Below are 21,848 nucleotides of genomic sequence, written 5' to 3' on the forward strand. Positions count from 1 at the left end.
ACTCTTTTTTCTTCCTTCTTCTGAAGTTAGTAATCTTACTAATTTTTTAAAAAAATTCTGAACTCACTGAGGATTTTAACAGTCTAACACTGCCCTTATAAATCAATGCCACAAAATTCTAATGCAAGCGAAAAACAACATATAACTCCTCTCAAAATTCATTTTAATGTAACTGACCTGTAAGATAGGAACTTTTGCCAAATTTTAAATATTTAATATTGAACAAAATAGTGTAATACATGTTCATGTCCAATGATAAACAAAAAAAAGATATAATTAAATCTGTACTTACAGCTTTGCTTTGTAATTTATTAAATGAGTATCTTAGTGTATCAACTGCTTCAGATTCTTCTTTTGTTACCTCAACTTCAAATCTATTTAAAATGGTATAAGCTTCCTAGAACAAGAACGAAAATTTTTCATTTCTAAGATATTTGCAAAAAATATTTGAAAAAAGAAATATTGAAAAAGATATGAAAAACTATGGTCCTGTGCTAAAGAGAGCCAAAAAAGTATTCCAAAAAATCCTAAGAAAATGAGCTTCTCTTGTCATGTATGAATAGTGTTATGGGACAAATATCTCCTCTGACTTTGTGTAGTAAATAACTGCTGACAAAATAAATCTACCACAATGCAAAAATTAGAGCTAAAAAAACCCTTCTTTTATTATACTTAAGTACAGGTTCAAGAGGTAGAAAAATAATCCTGAACAAAAATTAGGATTCTATCATAGAGAGTTTTTTAATAGAATTATGTCAGTGACTGACATAGAATTCTTTTACATATTGCAATCTTGTATATTTCTTTTAGGCTATTAAAAAAGACAGATTTTAACCATTTCCTTCAATTATCATAAAAAGTTAAACAAATATAGTTAAGCAGAATCATAATTTGATACATCCTCTAAGGAAACAAACATAGTTAAATAAACTCTTTAGGTAAACTGAATCAGATTACAGATTAAATTACATTGGGAGTTCACAATAGACTGTTTAAGAGAGAATATTTACATGTGAACCATGAACAGATAAATCCTTACTCAAATCAAATTACTTGGGAAGACCAGACTCCATTACTTTAGCTTTTTATCTGAGGAATGTTTGAGGCCTTAAGAAAATTTTAATATCTATGAAACAGGTTTCAACCAGCTTAATGATCTCCTAATGGGGAGAAACCGGCCTAATCTCTCACATCCCAATTAATAAAAACTAATAAAAGGAAACAAAGATAAAAAATTGTTACAATAGCACCTATGGATAAATATTCTCTCACCCCCTGGGAAAACACAAGTTAGCTATCAAAGTCCATGCTTATGGTGAAGAAATGCAGAATGACTTAGGTAAAGGCAACTGACCATACAAAAAGCAAGAACACTAGTAATCAGGTAACCATTGCTGCTGGGAAAATACCACAGCAAGGGCTGCTCTTGAAGTGGAGCAGTCCCTAGCATCAGCTTTAAAGGCTAAGATAAAGCTTGCTACCTAGTAGTTATTCTGAAATTGTCTACTTTTAATCTTCACTGGGGAGCTGAGGTTCAGTGTCCTTGTGTAAGATGATGCTAGTGTTAGTTTATAGCTTTCAAGAAAAATAAATCTACTTTCAAAATATTATTTCAAAAATTTAAATTTCTTACTTCAATAGGTCCTAATGTCATGTCCATTTGTATTTCATTATCACGTATATTGGCCAAGGCTTCCATTGCAAATCTGACATCATCTAAGTCACGAATGGGCCTAGATAATTTTTTTAAGTATTCATTTATAAACGTTATCATGTCAGTCATTTTCTTTTTGTATTCTTCATTCAAGTATCGACAGAGTAACATCTTCCATGCCTTAGCTTCAATAGACAAAGCTAATTTCATTGGACCTAGAGAAGACAAAGAAAAAAATACTTAATAGATTAACATCAATGTTTCTAAACCTCTAGAAAATGAATTGTAGGAGGACTTCCGGGGGCAGAGCCAACATGATGGAGAGAACACACATTTAGAGAACACACATTTCTTTCCGACCTTCTACAAATCTCTAATTAGCAAATCCAGCCTCTGAATTAGCTCTGGACCAGCAGAACCCACAAATATTGGGAGTGTTACAAATTACCAGCAGAAGATAATTTCAAAGACCACCAGAAAAGATCTGTTTCAATTGGAAATGGGAGGGTGACAGCTAAGTATAAACAGCTGAGTACAAACTTCAGCACAGGCAGTGCAGAATCCTGGGGTGGTGTAGACTCCACAAGGTGATGCATACTCTGCATGGCAGAAAATCTACAAGGAGGACTCTACAGGAATTTATAGCATTGTTGGCCACTCTGCCCTGGTTGCAAGCCAGTAGATTAGCAGAGAAGTTATAAAACATCCAACACAAACACAAAAGATCAATAGTGAAACTGAAACACCAGAAACTCACAGGAACTGGCCACATCCACCCAGCACCAGGAGTGAATCAGCACTGACTCAGCACAGCCGCAGCTTTTTATAGAGGAAGCTGCCACTTACAGAGGAAGCTTGGAAAACCTTCCCTCCCGTAAAAGCAGAGCTTAACTTAAAAAAAAAAAAAATTAGTAAAAAAGTAAAGAAAACTCTCAACAATAGACACTTTTATGGTGAAAGAGAAGAACAGATATCAAATCCTGAGGAGATTAAAGGCAGATTGTCTCCAGATGAAGCCCCAAAAGGTGATATAACCTGGTCCCCACACAAGGCTCTCCTAGAAGAAATTAAAAAGTATCTTCAAAGAGAGTTAGAAGAAAAATGTGGAAAGAAAATGAAAACTTTGCAAGAGGGTTTGGAAAAGGCATATAACTTACAAAAAGATAGATTTGATAAAATGGAAAAAGAAAGGAACTCTCAGGAAAACAGAATTTGTGAAAAAGAAAATGAAAATAACTCCTTAAAAAACAGAATTTGTGAAATGAAAAAGAAAATAACTCCTTAAAAAACAGAATTTTTGAAATGGAAAAAAATTCTATAGAACAAAACAACTCATTGAAAAATTCAATTGGACAAATACAAAAAGAAGTAAACAAGTAAATGAAGAAAATAATTCACAAAATTCAGAATTGAACAACTGGAAATAAATGACTCAATGAGACAAGAAGAATCAGTCAAGCAAAACCAAAAAAATGAAAAAATAGAAAAAAATATAAAAACACCTAATTGGGAAAACAACCGACCTGGAAAATAGATCTAGGAGAGGCAATCTAAGGATTCCATGGATCACCAAACACCTCCTGAAAGACATACTAAAATTAAGACCCCCAAGGAATATCATGGCTAAATTTCAGAACTATCAGATTAAGGAAAAAATATTACATGCATCTAGAAAGAAACAATTAAAATACCAAGGAGCCACAATAAGGTTACTCAGGACCTAGCAGCTTCCACTTTAAAGGATGGAAGGGCTTGGAATCTGATATTCCGAAGAACAAAGGAACTTGGAATGCAACCAAGAATAAATTAGCCTACTGTGGGTGTTTCTTTTCCAAAACACAGCCAGGTGATAAAAGTTTAGATCTTTTATTGCATCCTTCAATATAGCCCGGTTAGCTCAGACACCTATCTCTCCTTAGAGCTCTTGCAACTTTGTCCTTGGCTTCTGCCTCTGCTTTCTTCAGCCTCCAGCCAGCACCAAGTTGGAAGATGCAATGAAATCTCTCTTGCCTCAGAGATAGGGCTTGTAGGCTTTCTTGCAGAGTGCTCCTCTCTTGGGAAGGCTCCCAAGAAAAACTCTCTCAAGAAACTCTCTCAAGTGGCTTACTGGAGCTGTATTTATGCTACTTCTCTGAAAGTGTGAATGTGGGATATCTCCCAGCATGCTCTCTGGCCCTAAGGGAGGTGTGAATTCAGATATCTCTTTCTAAACCCTGAATTCTCCCAAAGTGTGAACTCCATTGAGTACTTAGATACTTATGAGCTCTCTAAAGGTGTGAACATAAGCATTGTTTCCATCAGTTGTACTTAGTACCTTGTTTCAAGTTCTGGCCCAAAATATCTCCTTCTAAGATCAAATCAATCATATTGAACCATGCCAAATTAGATAATTATTGTCTCTATCAACTCCAATGTCTTAACACTTTGTAAAGATTCCAACACCCTACTAACACCAAAAAAAGAGCATTTTCTTTCATGGAAAAAGATGAACATTCAATGAAACTGGTGAATTCCATTTATTTTTTATGAAAAGACTAGAGCTAAACAAAAAAAAAAATTAACCTCCAAATGTAGAATTCAAGACAAGCACAAAAAGATAAAAAAGGAAAAAAAAACTCTTGAGAATTATATTTTTGTTATGGGAGAATACATCTGATTTTACTGTTACAATATAAAAAAAAGAAACTAAAGTTAGAAAGGGGATTGTAACAGAAAAAAAAGGGAAAGTGGAGGTAAAATGAGGGAAATTACATCTCAGGAAGAGGCAAAGAAAATCTATTATAATTGAGGGAAAGAAGTGAGGGTGATGATTATTGTGTGAATCTTACTCTTATCAGATTTGATTCAAAGAAAGAATATTAAATATATTTGGTTTCACTAAGAAACTTCTCTCATCCTATAGAAAAGTGGGAGGAGAAAGGAGAAAAGAGATGAGGTAGGCTAATAGAAGGGAAAACAGAAATAGTAGGGGGAAAGTATAAGAAAGGGAGAGGTTCTCTCAAGGGGGAGGACCGCTTAAGGCAAATAGTGCTCATAAGTTAAATACTGGGGAAGAAGGAAAGAGGAAAAGGAAAGAGAAAAGTATGATTTGGGATTAATAAAATGGCAGGAAATACAGAATTAGTAGTTTTAACTGTAAATGTGAATGGGGTAAACTCTCCCATAAAGCTTAAGCAGATAGCAGACTGGATTAAAAGCCAGAATCCTACAATATGTTGTTTATAAGAAACATATTTAAAGTAGAATGATAGATAGAGAGTAAAGGTAAAAGACTGGAGCAGAATCTATTATTATGCTTCAGGTGAAGTAAAAAAAGCAGGGGTAGCCATCCTGACCTCAGATGCAGCAAAAGCAAAAATTGATCTAATTAAAAAAGAAAAGGAAAGAAACTATATCTTGCTAAAGGGTACAATAGATAATGAAGCAATATCAATATTAAACATATATGCACCAAGTGGTGTAGCATCTAAATTCCTAAATGAGAAGTTAAGAGAATTGCAAGAAGAAATAGTAAAACTATAATAGTGAGAGATTTCAATTGTGCTTTCTCAGAATTAGATAAATCAAACCACAAAATAAATTAGAAAGAAGTTAAAGAGGTAAATAGAATATTAGAAAACTTAGGTATGATAGATTTTTGGAGAAAATTGAATGGTGACAGAAAGTAGTACACTTTCTTTTTTGGCAGTTCATGGAACTTATATAAAAATTGACCATATATTATGACATAAAGACTTCAAAATCAAAGGCAGAAATAGTCAATTGAAAACCAAATAATCTCATTCTAAAGAATGAATAGGTGAAACAGTAAATCATAGACACAATAATTTCATCCAAAAGAATGACAATAATGAGACAATATACCAAAATTTGTGGGATACAGCCAAAGATAATAATAAGGGTAAATTTTTTATCTTCTAGACACTTACCTGCATAAAATAGAGAAAAAGAAGATCAATGAATTAGGGTTGCAACTAAAAAAGCTGGAAAAAGAACAAATTAACCCCCCCAATCAAATACCAAAGTTGAAATTCTAAAAATGAAAGGGGAGAGCAATAAAATTGAAAGTAAAAAAAAAAAACTATTGAATCAAAAAATAAAACTAAGAGTTTGTTTTATGAAAAAAACAACAAAAAATTTAGTTAATTTGATTAGACAAAGGAAAGAGGAAAATCAAATTATTATCTCAGAAATGAAAAGAGAAGTATCCACCAATGAAGAGGAAATTAGAGCAATAATTAGGAATTACTTTACCCAACTTTATACCAATAAATTTGACAACCTACATGAAATGTAGGAATACCTACAAAAATAAATTGCCCAGATTAACAGAAGAGGAAATAAATTACTTAAATAATCCTATTTTAGAAAAAGAAATAGAACAAGCAATCAATCAACTCCCTAAGAAAAAATCCCCAGGACCAGATGGACTTGCATGTGAATTCTACCAAACATTTAAAGAACAATTAACTCCAATACTATATAAACTATTTGAAAAAATAGGGAATGAAGGACTCCTACCAAATTCCTTTTACGACACAGACATGGTATTAATACCTAAACCAGGTAGGATGAAAACAGAAAGACTAAACTCCCTAATGAACATTGATGCAAAAATCTTAAATATTAGCCAAGAGACTACAAAAAATCATCCTCAGGATAATACACCACAACCAAGTAGGATTTATACTAGGAATGCAGGACTGGTTCAATATTAGGAAAACTATTAGCATAATTGACTATATCAATAACCAAATTGACAAAAAACATATGATTATCTCAATAGATGCAGAAAAAGCATTTGATAAAATCCAATACCCATTCCTATTGAAAACACTAGAAAGTATAGGAATAAAAGGACTTTTCCTTAAATAGTCAGTAGCATCAGCAAGCATCATATGTAATGGGGATAAATTGGAACTATTCCCAATAAGATCAAGAGCAAAACAAGGTTGCCCACTATCACCATTAATTATATTATATTAGAAATATTGTTTTATAAATGCTAGCTTTGGCAAGAAGAGAAGAAAGAGATTAAAGTAATTAGAGTAGGTAATGAGGAAACCAAATTATCACTCTTTGCAGATGATATGGTGGTATATTTAGAGAATGCCAGAGAATCAACTAAAAAGCTATGAGAAATAATTCGCAACTTCAGCAAAGTTGCAGGATACAAAATACATTCACATAAATCATCAGCATTCTTATATATCACTAACAAAATCCAACAGCAAGAGATACAAAGAGAAATTAAATTCCCTTTAAAAAAACTATTGATAGTATAAAATATTTGGGAATCTATCTGCCAAGGGAAAGCCAATTACTATGTAAGCAAAACTATCAAACACTTTTCACACAAATAAAGTCAGATCTAACCAATTGGAAAAATATCAAGTGCTTTTGAGTAGGTCGAGCAAATAGTATTATACCAATCAAACTCCCAAGAAACTATTTTACTGACCTAGAAAAAATAACAACAAAATTCATCTGGAAGAACAAAAGGGCAAGAATTTCAAAGGAATTAATGAAGAGAAAAGCAATGAAGATGGCCTAACTGTACCAGACCTAAAACTATATTATAAAGCAGCAGCCATCAAAACCATTTGGTACTGATTAAGAAATAGACTGGTTGATCAGTAGAATAGGTTAAATTCACAGGACAAAATAGTCAATAACTTTAATAATCTAGTGTTTGACAAACCCAAAGACCCCACCTTTTGGAATAAGAATTCACTGTTTGACAAAAACTGCTGGAAAAATTGGAAATTAGTATGGCAAAAACTAGGCATGGACCCACACTTAACACTGTACTCCAAGATAAGGTCAAAATGGGTTCATAATTTAAGCATAAAGAATGAGATTATAAATAAATTAGAAGAACATAGGATAGTTTACTTCTCAGACCTGTGGAGGAGAGAATTTGTGACCAAAGAAGAACTAGAAATCATTATTGATCACAAAATAGATAACTTTGATTATATTAAGTTTAAAAGTTTCTGTACAAACAAAACTAATGCCGACAAGTTAGAAGGGAAGCAATAAACTTGGGAAAAAAAAATTTTTTTACATCCAAAGGATCTGATAAAGGCCTCATTTCTAAAATATATAGATAATTAACATAAATTTATAATAGTCCAAGCCATTCTCAAATTGATAAATGGTTAAAGGATACAAACAGACAATTTTCAAATGAAGAAATTGAAGCTATTTCTAGTCACATGAAAAGATGCTCCAAATTACTATTGATCAGAGAAATGCATATTACGACAATTCTGAGATACCACTATACACCTATAAGATTGGCTAAGATGATAGGAAACAATAATGACCAATGTTGGAGGTGATATTGAAAAACTGAGACACTGATTCATTGTTGGTGGAACTGTGAACAAATCCACCCACTGAGTTTGGAACAGCAGTGTTATTACTGGGCCTATATCCCAAAGAGATCTTACGAAGGAAAAGGGACCTGCATATGCAAAAATGTTTGTGCCAGCTCTCTTTGTAGTGGCCAGAAACTGGAAACTGAGTGTATGCCCATCAATTGGAGAATGGCTGAATAAATTATGGTATGTGAATGCTATGGTCTGTAAGACCAACAGGATGATTTCAGAGAGGTATGGAGAGACCTGCATGAAATAATGCTAAGTGAAATGAGTAGAACCAGGAGATCATTATACATGGCAACAACAAGACTATATGATGATCAATTCTGACAGATGTGGCTCTCTTCAACAATGAGATGGGTCAAACCAGTTCCACTTGTTCAGTGATGAAGAGAGCCATCATACCCAGAGAGAGGACAGTGGGAACTAAGTGTGCAACACAACATAGCATTCTCACTCTCTCTGTTATTGTTTGCTTGCATTTTGTTTTCTTTTTCTTTCTTCTTGATCTGATTTTTCTTGTGCATCAAGATAACTATACAAGTATGTATACATGTATTGGATTTAACATAGTTAACATGTATTGGACTACCTGCCAGCTAGGGGAGGGAGTGGGGAGGAAGAGGGGAAAATTTGAAACAAAATGTTGGGAAAATTACCTGTGCATGTGTTTTGTAAATAAAAAACAAATTAATTGTAGCCAGTGTTGCACTTTAGTTTATTAATAATTTAGATCTTTAGCAATGATGAAGTTACTGCTTGTTTATTAACAAACAGGTAAGGAATAAGAAGAATAGAGCTTTTTCTTTTAGATAATGAAATAATGGTGAACTGTAGCAAAAATAAATTAAATTATATTTTCAGCAGCCTGAAAAAAACCAAATATACCTTCCTATGTCACTATCAAAGTAAGTTATCAAAAAAATTTGAAATTTCTTACATAGTCAATGAATTTAACCAAAAAAAACTCATTCAGCATTGTGGTAGGAGCAAATATCTTAATTCCTATACCTATGCAAGCTAGACTAATGTTTTCTTAAAAGGTATTGAGATTTAGTTGGCTCAGAAGACTATCAGTGTCACTGACACACAGTCTGAATACAAAAAATACAAAACAGTTACAAGAAGCCAGAGAAGGTTCTAAAAGTTGTTTAGTGGATTCTCATATTATATTGTTTTGCTCAGCTGAATCAAGTCTCCTTTTTCAATATATTTCTCTGCTAAGGCTAAATAAAGTTCTTTTTGTTAACTGTTTGAATGTATCAAACTATCAGAGAACTAGACTGAGTCAGAACAAACAAGAGGCCCTAGGGGCATTGTTCAGGAGCAGTAGGCACAGGCCTCAATGATCCCAAATTTGAGATGTATTCAAACTTAGATGTTTCTGACTCCAAGTCTAGCATTCTATCTGCTACTGTATTTCTCTGACTAAACTCCTGCTGTACTTCATCATTACCTGATTCCAAATGAAATCTAATTTGTTATAAAGAATAATTTAACATTACTGACCAATCTATAAGCATTGATAAATTTAAGTAATTTGCAATAGTTAGAAGAAAACTAGGTGGTTCTAAAAATGAACTCTCATTCAATTAAATTATGGCATGTTAATTGATGAAATACTATATAGCTAGTGAAAATGACAATTTTGTCAATATATGAAAATATGTATAGGAAGTAAGAAATAAGAGCATATTGATTAGAACTCCTTAAAGATATATATAAACATTAATTAAGATGTAAATTTAATTTAATGTTTAATATGTTCTTTGTTTAAAATGACATTCATAATTATATAAAAAGGAACTAAGGAAAATGAACTTCCAAATAGTTTTTTAAAACATATTTTAAATTATTAGTATCACATGGGATTTTGTAACATTTGAAAACTATGGTTTTAATAATTAATGTTTCAATTTATGTTTTCCCATAAAAGTAAAAGTACTAGTAATTTTAGTTCTTACTTTTCTAAACTACTGTGGGCTAGACATTATTAACTTAGAATTAGGTTACCAAAGAGAAGTGTTTTTGTTTCCTTCCTGAGAATTATGCTTATCAATTAGTAAAGTGGTTTTAATAGTAGATGTGTACTGTTCATAAATGTTAGTGCTATTATCAAGAAGATTTGCTTAATTATGAGCTTAAATGGAGGAATTCTTTATTAGGTCAATTCAACATGTGTATATCCCAAGCAAAGTCAATTTATCCCAGAAGGAAGTGAGCCTTGAATTTAGTAGCATGTTATGACAGTAACACTATCATAAATCTCCCAGGTCCTTGAGCACATTCTCTCCAACCCTATCTAAAAGGGTATATTTATAAGTGAAGAAAACATGTATATTAATAAACATTTCTGTTATCATAGTTCAATCAATTAATGAACAGATATTTATGAAACATCTACTCTGTCATGAACATGATCATGGGGATACACATACAAAAAATGAAATAATCTTAATTTTCAATGACTTTATATTCTTAAAGATATGCTAGAGTACAAATTTTAAGCTGGCAGAAAGATTCTCTACAATTTCCAAAAGGAAACAGTCATTAAGAGAGTGCAGGAGACAAAAACAAAACAGACAAATATAAACTCATCTCTTTTGTAGCTGAGATGATATGCTGTAAAGGCTCACTTTAATGCAAAAAGAATTAAACTTTTTTCCTTTATTTAGAAATATTATATGATTTGGATGACTATATCTGAATTACTAGAGCTAGAAGAATCTTATATATTAAATAATAACTAGAACAAAAACCACAGTGCACACTTATAAAGCTCTAGAAGGAGGTGCTATTATTATTTCCACTTTACAGATGAAGAAACAGATAAACTATGAGGTTCAATGCCTTGCCCATATACCTAATGTCTAAGGCAGGATACACATTAAGGTGGAGACCTAGTTTCATGACAAACCTAAATCCAATTGCCTCATTTTAGCAGATGAGAAAACTAGACCCACAAGAGGCCAGATTTGAACTCTATTCTATAATTATTCTATATGTACTTATCTATATAATGTTGATTTACAACTCCCCTTGCCCAGTCTTTCAAGTATAATATAAGTTTCTTGAGATCAGTGACTCTTTTTTTATATTTTATCTTTTCCAGTGCCTAGAACAGTATTTTCTTGTACATAATAGAAGCATAATACATGTTTATTCAATGGAATTCAGTAAGGGATAACTACAAACAGAAAATAGAGTCAAGGAAAAAGATCACAAGATTACACTCCAATGAGGGAGAGAAATGAACAAAAAAACAAATATGATACTCATTTATTAATATCTGCCTTTTTCAATATTAAGGCACATATTTTGAACGTATCTTGGTAAATGGTGGGAGATGTTGATCTATACCTAGTTTGTGTCCTATTGTTTTTCAGTTTTCCCAGTTGTTTTTGCCAAATAGTGAGTTCTTATCCCAAAAGCTGGGTATAATATAACGATTATGGTGATTTGTGTACTACATCTATTCCATTGTTGCATCATTGAATAGAAAAATTGATCTTTAAATAAAGACTTGAGAAGCACAAAAAGGGAAACAGGGAAGGAAAAAATCCTATGACTTTTTAAAGTTAAAATGTTTACATGCCTACATAGGAAGATGATACTTATAACTCTTGAGAACTGCATCTTTGTCAGGGCAGTTAAAAAGAACATACATATACAAATGGTGTAGGTATAAGTTGACTATAATGTGATGATGTTAAAAAGAAATTAGGGGTAGAAAAGTTTTTATACTGAGAAAAGACAAAAAAGGAGGTAAAGTGGGGAGGCATAAAAAGATTGTACAGTACTGTAGAAGGAAAGAAGGGAGAGGGCTGAGCATTGAATCTTAATCCCAAATTTGAGTTCAAAAAGGGAATAATACATTTACTTAGTTTGGTATAGAAATTTGTCTCATCCTACAGGAAATTTGGAGGGGAAAAGGGAAAGACAAGAGGAAGACTAATAGAAGGGAGGGCGAATTAGAAGGGAAAAGGGATAAGAAAGAGGGGGATGATAAAAGAGATAAAAATAATAATAAATATTGGAGGGGGTGTGGGAAAACTTGTTCACTAATGCATTACTTATGAGGTTCTGAAATGATCCCACATTCTGAAGAGCAATTTGGAACTATGTCCAAATGACTATAAAACTATGCCTACTCTTTGATCTGGCTGTCTCACTACTGGATCTATACCTCAAAGAAATCATAAAGGAGGGGAAAGTACCCACATGTGCAAAAATGTTTATAGGAACCCTTTTTGTAGTGGCAAAGAACTAGAAATTGAATGGATGCCCATCATTTCGGGAATGGCTGAATTAAGTTATGGTATATGAATGAAAAAGGAATATTATCGTTCTATAAGAACTGATGAGCAGGTTGATTTCAGAAGTCTTGAAAGACCTACGTGAACTGATGCTGAGTGAGGTGAGCAGAATCAAGAGAACACTGTACACAGTAACAACGAGATTATGAGATGATCAACTTGGGGAGCGGGGAAGTTAGGGAGGAGGGAAAAATTTGGAACACAAAGTATTACAAAAATAAATGTTGAAATATGTATTTCATGTATTTGGGAAAAATAAAATACTATTGAAAAAAAATTTTAAAAGAAAGAAAGCCACATGATAACATTAAAAACAAAAACAATTAGATTAGGTAATAATCAACAATGTGGTGATTCAAAGCAATTCCAACAAAAATGGGTTGGAAAATGTCAACCACATCCAGAGATAGAATTACAGAGACTGAAGATGGATCGAAGCACACCATTTTTACCTTTTTTGTTTGTTTGTTTCTTTCTTGTGTTTTTTTCCCCTTTTGTCTAATTTTTCTTGCACAACATGACAAATATGGAAATATGTTTAAAATAATTGCACATATTTAACGAATAATAGATTGTTTGCTATCTTGGGGAGGGGAGAGATAAGGGGAGAAGAAAGAAAAATTTGGAACACAAAGTCTTATGAAAATGAAAGCTGAAAACTCTCTTTACAAGTATTTGGAAAAATAGAATAATATTGAGAACAAAAAAGACCCATCAAATTACCAATATCAAAAATAAAAAAAAAATGAATTAAAAGCTAATGAAATTAATAGGAGCTATTTTGCCCAATAATATGCCAACAAAATTGACAATCCAAATGAAATGGATAAATATTTACAAAAATATAAATTGCCTGGTTTAACAGAAAAAAAGAATACTTAAATAACATAAGTATTTTTTGCCTTAGAAAAAGAAACTAAGACATTAATAAGTTTTGTAAGAAAAAAACTGCCAGGACTAGATGAATTTAAAAGTAAATTCTACCAAACTTTTTTTTTTCCCTGAGGCAGTTGGGGTTAAGTAACTTGCCCAGGGTCACACAGGTAGGAAGTGTTAAGTGTGTTAAGTGTCTGAGATGAGATTTGAACTCAGGTCCTCCTGACTTCAGGGCTGGTGCAACACTTCGCTTCTACCTCTACCAAACATTTAAAGAACAATTAATTCCAATAATACATCAACCAAAAAAACAGGTGGTAGAGTCCTACCAAAATCCTTTTATGACACAACTATGGTCTTGATACCTAAACCTGAGAAAGTCAAAACAGAAAAAGAAAATTACAGTTCAGTTTCATTAATGAATATTGATGCAAAAAATTTAAATAAGATATTAGAGAGACTTTCCAAGATATATCACAAAGTTCATACACTATTACCAGGCTGAATTTATATCAATAATGAAAGGTTGGTCCAATGTTAGGAAAACTATAAGCACATCAATAACCCCAAAATTGATTATTTCAATAAATGCCCCCAAAAAGCTTTTGACAAAATATATCCATTCTTATTAAAACATCAGAAATCATGGGAATAAATGAAGCTTTCATAAAATGATAAATAGTAACTATCTAAAGTGAAGAGGAAGCACTATCTATAATGGGGATAACCTAGAAGCCATTCTAATAAATCAAGGGTGAAAAAAAGCTATCCATTGTCATCATCATCATTCAATACTGTGCTAGCAATAGACATAAGTTAATATAATTAGGTAAGTTAATATAATAAGACAAAAAAACTGAGGAAATAAGCACAGTCAATGAGGAAGTAAAACTATCACTTTTTGCATGATGTGTTTTACTAGGAAAACCCTATAGTCAACTAAAAAGCTAACTGAAAAAAAAAATCACCAAAACTAAGTACCTCAGAAAATTTAGTAGAAACAACAAAAATTTAACTGAGAAGAATGTACAATGGAGGAGTTGAATGTAAGCATTTCCCAAGGGATTGGGCTTCTTCTAGTGAGACATATGCTATGGCTCTTTGCTAAAGAAAATTCAAGTCCTCAAACTCCTGGTTTAAAGGTGGAGAAGGCTTTTAAGATTACTGGTGAGAACCACATTTCCTTAACTGTTAAGAGGCAAGAAACAATATTGTCTATTATCTTTTGAGGAAGCCTCTTGGGTCAGAGCAAATATAAGCTCTTACAAAAGCAAGGGAAAAGGAGAATTTTTTCTCAACTTAACAGCTATAGTGGCTATTAAAACCAGAGTAGTGATCAAAAAATACTTGTCTAGGTAAGTATGGGACTTAATTCCAATTTTCTACCTAATTATTCTGTTTCTAATTCTTTCTCTGAGAATAAATATGCTGAGAAGTTGATTTTTCTAGCCTGGTGGCTTCTTGAGTTTAAGAGTTTCTGGGTCTCTCAATTGGTGCTAATTGCTCTGAAGAAAGGACATGTATTACAATGATACTTTTTAGAAGCAAAAATGACTAGGAACAATAAAAAGGATCCTGGCCCTGAAGAAACTAAAGGATCATACCTAGTTGGTCATAAAATCTGTATAAATTAGTAACTCAGAAAGCTTGGCACTGAAATGAAAGTGATATTATCAACTCAGCAGTCCTCACAAAATTGTCTCTTTGTTTTAGGGAGAACATAATATATGATGGCTTTGTATGTCTGGCATTGGTGTGTGTATGTGTGTGTGCGTGTGTGTGTGTGTGTGTGTATGTGTGTGATTAGCACAAGTTTTTATTTTATGAGTTCTTGTATATGTGTGCAGTAGAGGAAATAAATATCTCATATCTGACCCATTTTATATATTGTGGTCCTTTTTAGAGGGAACCCTTTTAGATGATACTTAGATCTGAGCCATACCTAAGATTTACTTGAGGTTTTTCCAGAACTTCAGCATGAGTGGCATATATAAGAATGCAAGAAAAAGCCTTTATTTCCACTTTTGGGAATCAGGTTCTCCTAGGAATTAATCTGGGTATGCATGAACCATATGAAGTGATATCTTTGGGGCAGTAAGTACTTTAGGTGTCAATTTCCATTGTTACTGCTACAACTTTTACCATTCCAAGGTTGAAATAAGAGATTTGACAAGGAATTAAGTAGTTGGCTTTTCATAATAATAATAACATACCCTCATTCATTACTAAATCATTCTTCCTCCCTACCCCACCTCCCAATCACTGTATTAACACATACAGTCTTTTTTATCTATGGATTTTTTCCAATCTAAGTTAAATTAGGGAATTAAGCTATGTCCTATAGAGGCACTAGAATAATATTTAAGTTTTCAAAATATCTGTCATTTACAACATATATTATAGTAACTGCTGATAATTAATTGATCCTATGTTTTAAGTAAGAAGTAAATACCTGTATGTAATTCAAGTGCTCCCACAACAAGAGTAGGCTTCAGCTCTTCAATCTCTTGTTCAAATGTAGCATAATGAAGAATTTCTGTTCTGATTTCTGTCAGAGAAGGATTGCTAGCCAAAAATTCCTGTTAGGAGTTTGAACAGTTGTTAAGTATTTTTATCAGTTACAAATCTCAATGGTTCCTTTTTAACAATGATATTTATATTCAAATCATTACACATATATGTTTTCAGGGTAATGAACTATAATCTGAACCTATGAAAGAAGTATCAACAAAAGTAAAATTATAGATGTGTCAACACATCTAATTATGTGTTATCATATGAAAATGATCCTATAAAGAAGAATGTATCCTCGACAGCCTTGAGAGAAAAAGTTTTTTTTGTTTTTTTTTTTTTGTTTTTTTGTTTTTTTTACCAGTAGATGTTAAATATATTAAAATATAAATTAGGTACACAATAAGTATACATGACCAAACCGTTTTTTGCTGGTCAAAAAGAATCAGACTCTGAAATATTGTACAATTAGCTTGTGAAAGAAATCAAAAATGCAGGTGGGCATAAATATAGGGATTGGGAATTCAATGTAATGGTTTTTAGTCATCACCCGGAGTTCTTTCTCTGGGCGTAGCTGGTTCAGTTCATTACTGCTCCATTGGAAATGATTTGGTTGATCTCATTGCTGAGGATGGCCAGGTCCATCAGAACTGGTCATCATATAGTATTGTTGTTGAAGTATACAATGATCTCCTGGTCCTGCTCATTTCACTCAGCATCAGTTTGTGTAAGTCTCTCCAGGACTTGAGAAAAAGTTGTAATACTAAAATGGTTTCTGCCTTTTTCCTGCCTAGTCTCAAGTGAGCCAACCTTCAGAAAAAACTGTGACCAGAGTACCTCCTGATGATTACTAGCAAGCTTCAAAACAGGACCTTGCTTTCTCAGGTATGAAGATGAAAAGAAAAACATATCTCTAAGCCAGTGACCCAAAGATCCCTGACTCTAGATAGCATATGGAATACTTATAGAAGCACCTAGTAGCACAGTACATATAAGTGCAGGGCTGAAGTCAGAAAGCCTTTAGTTTAAATACCTCCTCAGACACTTACTAGCTATATATATTGTCACTTCTTTTTACTGCAGTTTCTCAACTATAAAGGATAATAATAGCACCTACCTCCCAGGATTGTTTTAAGGAGATAATTAGGAAAAATTTGTAAAGCACTTAGAATAGTACATAACACATAGTAAGTACTTAATGTTTCTTCTCTTCCTCTTCATTTAAAAGGAATGGGCAGCATTTTTCAAATCAGCTTGTCCTGCTACATAATCACACTGAATAGTAGTGTTTATGCTCACACACAAAACAGTTTGAGTAAGCTATTTACCTAGATATACAAAAATGATAACCAGAAATAAGAAGCATCCATCTATCTATCGGTACTTAGAGAAACTGTCACCAAAAAAATGACAATTGTTTCATTAGCAGGTATGCCTTCAGAGCTTAATGCTGACAAATAGTAATAATGGAAACAATAACAATGGACATTTATATAGCAAATTTAAAGTTTGCAAATGATAAGCAGCATAGGTACATCTTGCCTTACACTGATTCTAGAACTCCAACCAATTCACTTAAGCTTTTCAGTGCCTTAAGTAATTCCTAAGTTTCAGAGAAAGTTTGACTTGCCCTGGGAGAAAGAGTTTTATTCACCAAAGAGTTCTCTAAACCAGTGAAATCACAGGTCTAGTTCCTATCTTTCTCTATACCTTAAGTCTGCAGAACACTTGACCTACTCAAATCACTTTTGTCAGGTAGGTACCACAGGTGTTATTATTATTATTCCTATTTTGTAAATGAGGAAATGCAATATCAGACAAGCTAAGTGACTTATCTAGGGCTATAGAATTAGTAAATCTTCCTGAATCTAACTCTAAAACTCTGGTTATGGCCGGGCAATTTGAAGATCTGAAAATGGTCAATCTACTGAATAATCTCAGTGATACCATGGCAATGCTTAAAGTACTGACAAAAAGGGAATAATTGGGCTGCCCAGCCACAAGCAGGAGTTTGCTATGGGAAGTTCCAAAAACTTTCCAATAGCCTCTAGTTTATGATACATGAATGTGAAATGACTTATGAAGAATACTTAAAATGATGATGTGCATTTCTGACTCTAGGATCATGGGTGTAGAGCTTCAAACAATTCAACACACCATAGCAGGAAGGGGACCTTGGTTGTCATCCTTCCATGGCATCATTCCTACCAGTGGGATATAAGCAGTAAGAAAATAAGCCAAGCCCTATGAAAAGAATCTATAAACAAATTAGCTAAAATATACCTTAACTTTGGCATCTCGGTCTTCTGTCCAAAGAACTTTATATTTCTGAAATTCCAGAAGTGCTTCAGAAGCTGCTTTCCTTAAAGAATTTACCGAAGAAGAAAGCAGCAAGCCCAATTTAGCAATATCTTTGTGTTCTGCAACACCCGGATAAAAATTTTTTAGCTTCCTTGCAGGAATGATTTCTTCATAGGACTCTAGAAAAAAAATTCAAACAAGAAACAAATTATTACATTATAAAGTGTACAACCTTTAGTTTTTCTTATTAGAACATGTCAGTCTATTTCAATGCTTATATTAACCTTCAAAACTTTTATTTTACAGCTCTAGGTGGAAATGCCACCATACATGGGGCCATTCTCAATATCAAACATTAACTTTTTAGACTTTAGTCTCTAGATCTTAAAAAATGGAGAAATTAGAGGGTTCAAAGGATAACTGAAATAAAAATGATTAGGAGACAGAATAAGGAGAAGTTTAAAAAAAACTGAGTCATTACCCCAATGAGGACTAAGGAGTAACTCAATATTTTCAAATATATATCTTTCTTCCAACTAATTTATAAACTCTTCTCTGCTCATCTCAGCCCATAATGTTTGCTTCTTACTCTAAATTTGATATTTATTATTTATTACTTAATATATATGTGGTTTTCCATTTAGACTGTGTGCTCCTTGACCAAAGTTTCTAAACTCCTTTTCTTAGAGCAAAACTCGATTGAATTATGGAGGACAATTTCCAATATCAAATGGAAAGAATATTCTACCAGGGGTCCTCAAATTTTTTAAATAGGGGGCCAGTTCACTGTCCCTCAGAGACTGTTGGAGGGCCAGACTATAGTAAAAACAAAAACTTTATTTTGTGGGCCTTTAAATAAAGAAACTTCATAGTCCTGGGCAAGGGGGATAAATGTCCTCAGCTGCTGTATCTGGTCCGCGAGCTGTAGTTTGAGGACCCCTGTTCTAGACCCTACAATACTCACTGGATTATCAATACTGATTGGAACTAATTTCAGCCTTTCCAAAATTTTGTAGATACTGCAAGCAACAAGTTGGGATTAATTAAGCTCATACTTTAACCATCATTACAGAATGTACATCATTTAAAGGATGTATGCATCTCCATTACCCCTTCACTGAAGAAGAAAAGAAGACAGACACTACAGAGACAAATAGACACCTATCTGTATACATGCTGGCACAGGTGGGGAGAACAGGTCACTGGCACTGGAAGTTTACAGCAGTCCTTTCTTTGACTACTTCCAAAAAAGAATTCAATCTGGCCAGTTAGCATTTTCTATATGAACACTAAGTTCTAACCCAGCAAACAACCAAGAGGCTTTTTCTTCATCTTCAGAAGAAAAGAAAACATTTATAAATGCCTTTCAAGTGGAAAGCTAGGATCCTCCATTTCACATAAGGATCAATTTCCCAGAATTAGGTTCAGCAAATGTCCATGAACCCTCATGTCTTGGGTCTTCATTTGACAGTTTTTCCTGACCCACTTAAAACTTTATCTCAAGTTTAGAATTTTTATTAATTAATGACTTTGATAAAGGAAAAGGTGATATGTGTGTCAAATTTTCAGATGACACAAGGCTGAGAAGAAAATGATGAATGAATAAGGCAGGATTCAAAAGACCTTGACAGATCAGCACACCAACTATATAATAGTAGTAACTAACATTTATATAGCACTTACTAAATAAGAACTTTAAAATTATTTATTTGATTTTCATAACTTCATCAGTTCAAATTTCTTTGAATGTCATCATCTCTATTTTATGGCTGAGAAAACTGAGACAAACAGGTCAAGTGATTTGACCTGGGTCACATAGTTATTAAAGGTCTATGGAAAATTTGAATTTAGGTCTTTTTGATTCCAGGCCCAGCAATCTAACTACTATGCTACCCTAGACTTATTAAAGATAAAATCAAATATGGATAAATATCTTGTATCTTGAGGTCAAAAATTTAAAAAATTAACTTCATGTATACAAGGTGGAGAAGGTATAGTAAGGCATAATAATAATATATATATATATATAGTAATATATTAATTATTGTGAAAAAATCTGAGGTTTTTCTTGTTTTTTAAGCAGGATTGTAAGCTCAATATGAATTAGCAAGTTGATGTTGCATAAAAACGGTAATACCATCTTTAGCTGTATTAAGAGTTTTAAGCAAAGGAAGTACCTATCAATTGAAAATGACAGAATAAATCAAGATACTACATGAAAATAATCTAATACTACTATACCATATGAAATGATGAAAGAGATAATTTCAGAAAAACTTTTATGAATTGATGCAAAATGAAGGGAGCAGGAAAAGAAGACAAATAGAATATTAAAAAGAAAAGACATTGTGAGATACTGTGATTAAATGCAACAACCAATATTGACTTTAGAAGATAAGTATGAAGAATACAATTACCCACTTCATCACATAAGGGAGAATAGATGCTAGGTACAGAATGAGACCTATATTTGGAAGTATGGTACATGTGTAGATTTCTTTTTCTTGATTGTTTCTACATGCTACAAGGATTCTACTTTCTGTTTGCAGGGAAACAGGATAAATAAATTAGAACAAAACAAAAGATACAAATAAAATAATATTTTTTTAAGTAAATGAAATACTAGAAAAAAGAAAATTTGCTTCTAAAAGCAAAAAAGAATAATTTCCAGGAAGAAGGAAGTGATGATAGTCCTTTTACAGATTGCCCTAGTCAGGCTGAATATAGAATATTTATTACTATGTAGCACAATTTAAGAAAGACATTGATATAGTGGAACAACGAGGATGCTGAAGGACCATGAGTCCATGCCATATAAGGAGCAACTGAAGAAACTAGGATATTTAACTTGGAAAAAAAAAGGAATGCTGGGAGAGAAGAGGAATAACTATGTTCAAGTATTTGAAGGTCTGTCATGTTTAAGAGAGATTAGATTTGTTTCATTTGTCTCTAAAAGGCAGCATCAAGAGCAAGCATTTGTAATTACAAAAAGGCAAACAATAGGAAAAAATCTTCCTAATAAACAAAGCTGTTCAAAAATGGAATGGGACTTCATGGATTCCCTGTCACTAGAAGCCTTCAAAAAAGCAGCTGGAAGAAAACTTAGTAACAGTATTACAAAGAATATTTTCAATCAACATGGACTATGGCTTTTGTGGGTTCTTTAATTTTCTTCTTTCCACTGTATTAGTCTGCCTTATTAAATGTTAAAACAAAACATTATATGATACATTAATTTGTTTATTTTGATTTTACCTTCCCAAGTGAAACTGTCTACAAATGTTTATAATTTTTTATCTTTGTTCCATTTTAATCTATCTTTAAGATAGTTTTATTTATTATGCTTCTTTCAATTTTTCCTCAGGTTTAAATCTCATATCTCATGATGATGAAATGCAGTTATCTCCTGCATATTAAGAAATTTCCACAGTAGTTGTACCAAAGTTCCCTTTTAATGTCGTGACCTGTTTCTCCAATTATTTTATTTAGTTATTGTGCCTCAGGTTATAACCTTTCCCTCTTAATGTTTGATGAGATAAAGGTCTATCTCAGTTGCTCTGCCCCAAAACCCCAGGCTATAATCATTCTCTCTTAAATGGTTGATGAGATGAAGGTTTTATATCTTTAGGTTATAGACATTCCTTCCTAATGTTTGACAGGATAAAAGTTTATCCATTTTAGATGTCATTAGAATATCAGTAACCTCCCTCCATTGTGTCATCTTAGGGGCCTCCCCTCATTAGGTTATCCCTACCTAGGTACCTCCCCCATTGTGTCGTTGTTCTTGTTATCCCATAAAGGCTT

General features: G+C 32.8%; 1 protein-coding gene across 11 annotated transcripts in view; it reads right to left on the reverse strand.

The window, feature by feature from the left end:
* DNAH8 (dynein axonemal heavy chain 8) overlaps positions 1 to 21,848 on the reverse strand; it is a 356,347-nt gene that overhangs the window by 205,670 nt on the left and 128,829 nt on the right. For all 11 annotated transcript variants that reach the window (XM_031964914.1, XM_031964911.1, XM_031964913.1 and 8 more), the window contains 4 exons: positions 18,027 to 18,223; positions 15,685 to 15,811; positions 1,634 to 1,869; positions 293 to 397 (listed from right to left, as the gene is read on the reverse strand). In XM_031964914.1, the coding sequence (XP_031820774.1) occupies positions 293 to 397; positions 1,634 to 1,869; positions 15,685 to 15,811; positions 18,027 to 18,223 (665 nt within the window). The remainder of the gene's footprint in view (positions 1 to 292; positions 398 to 1,633; positions 1,870 to 15,684; positions 15,812 to 18,026; positions 18,224 to 21,848) is intronic.

This window comes from Sarcophilus harrisii, chromosome 4 (genome assembly GCF_902635505.1).
Source record: "Sarcophilus harrisii chromosome 4, mSarHar1.11, whole genome shotgun sequence".
NCBI lineage: Eukaryota > Metazoa > Chordata > Mammalia > Dasyuromorphia > Dasyuridae > Sarcophilus > Sarcophilus harrisii.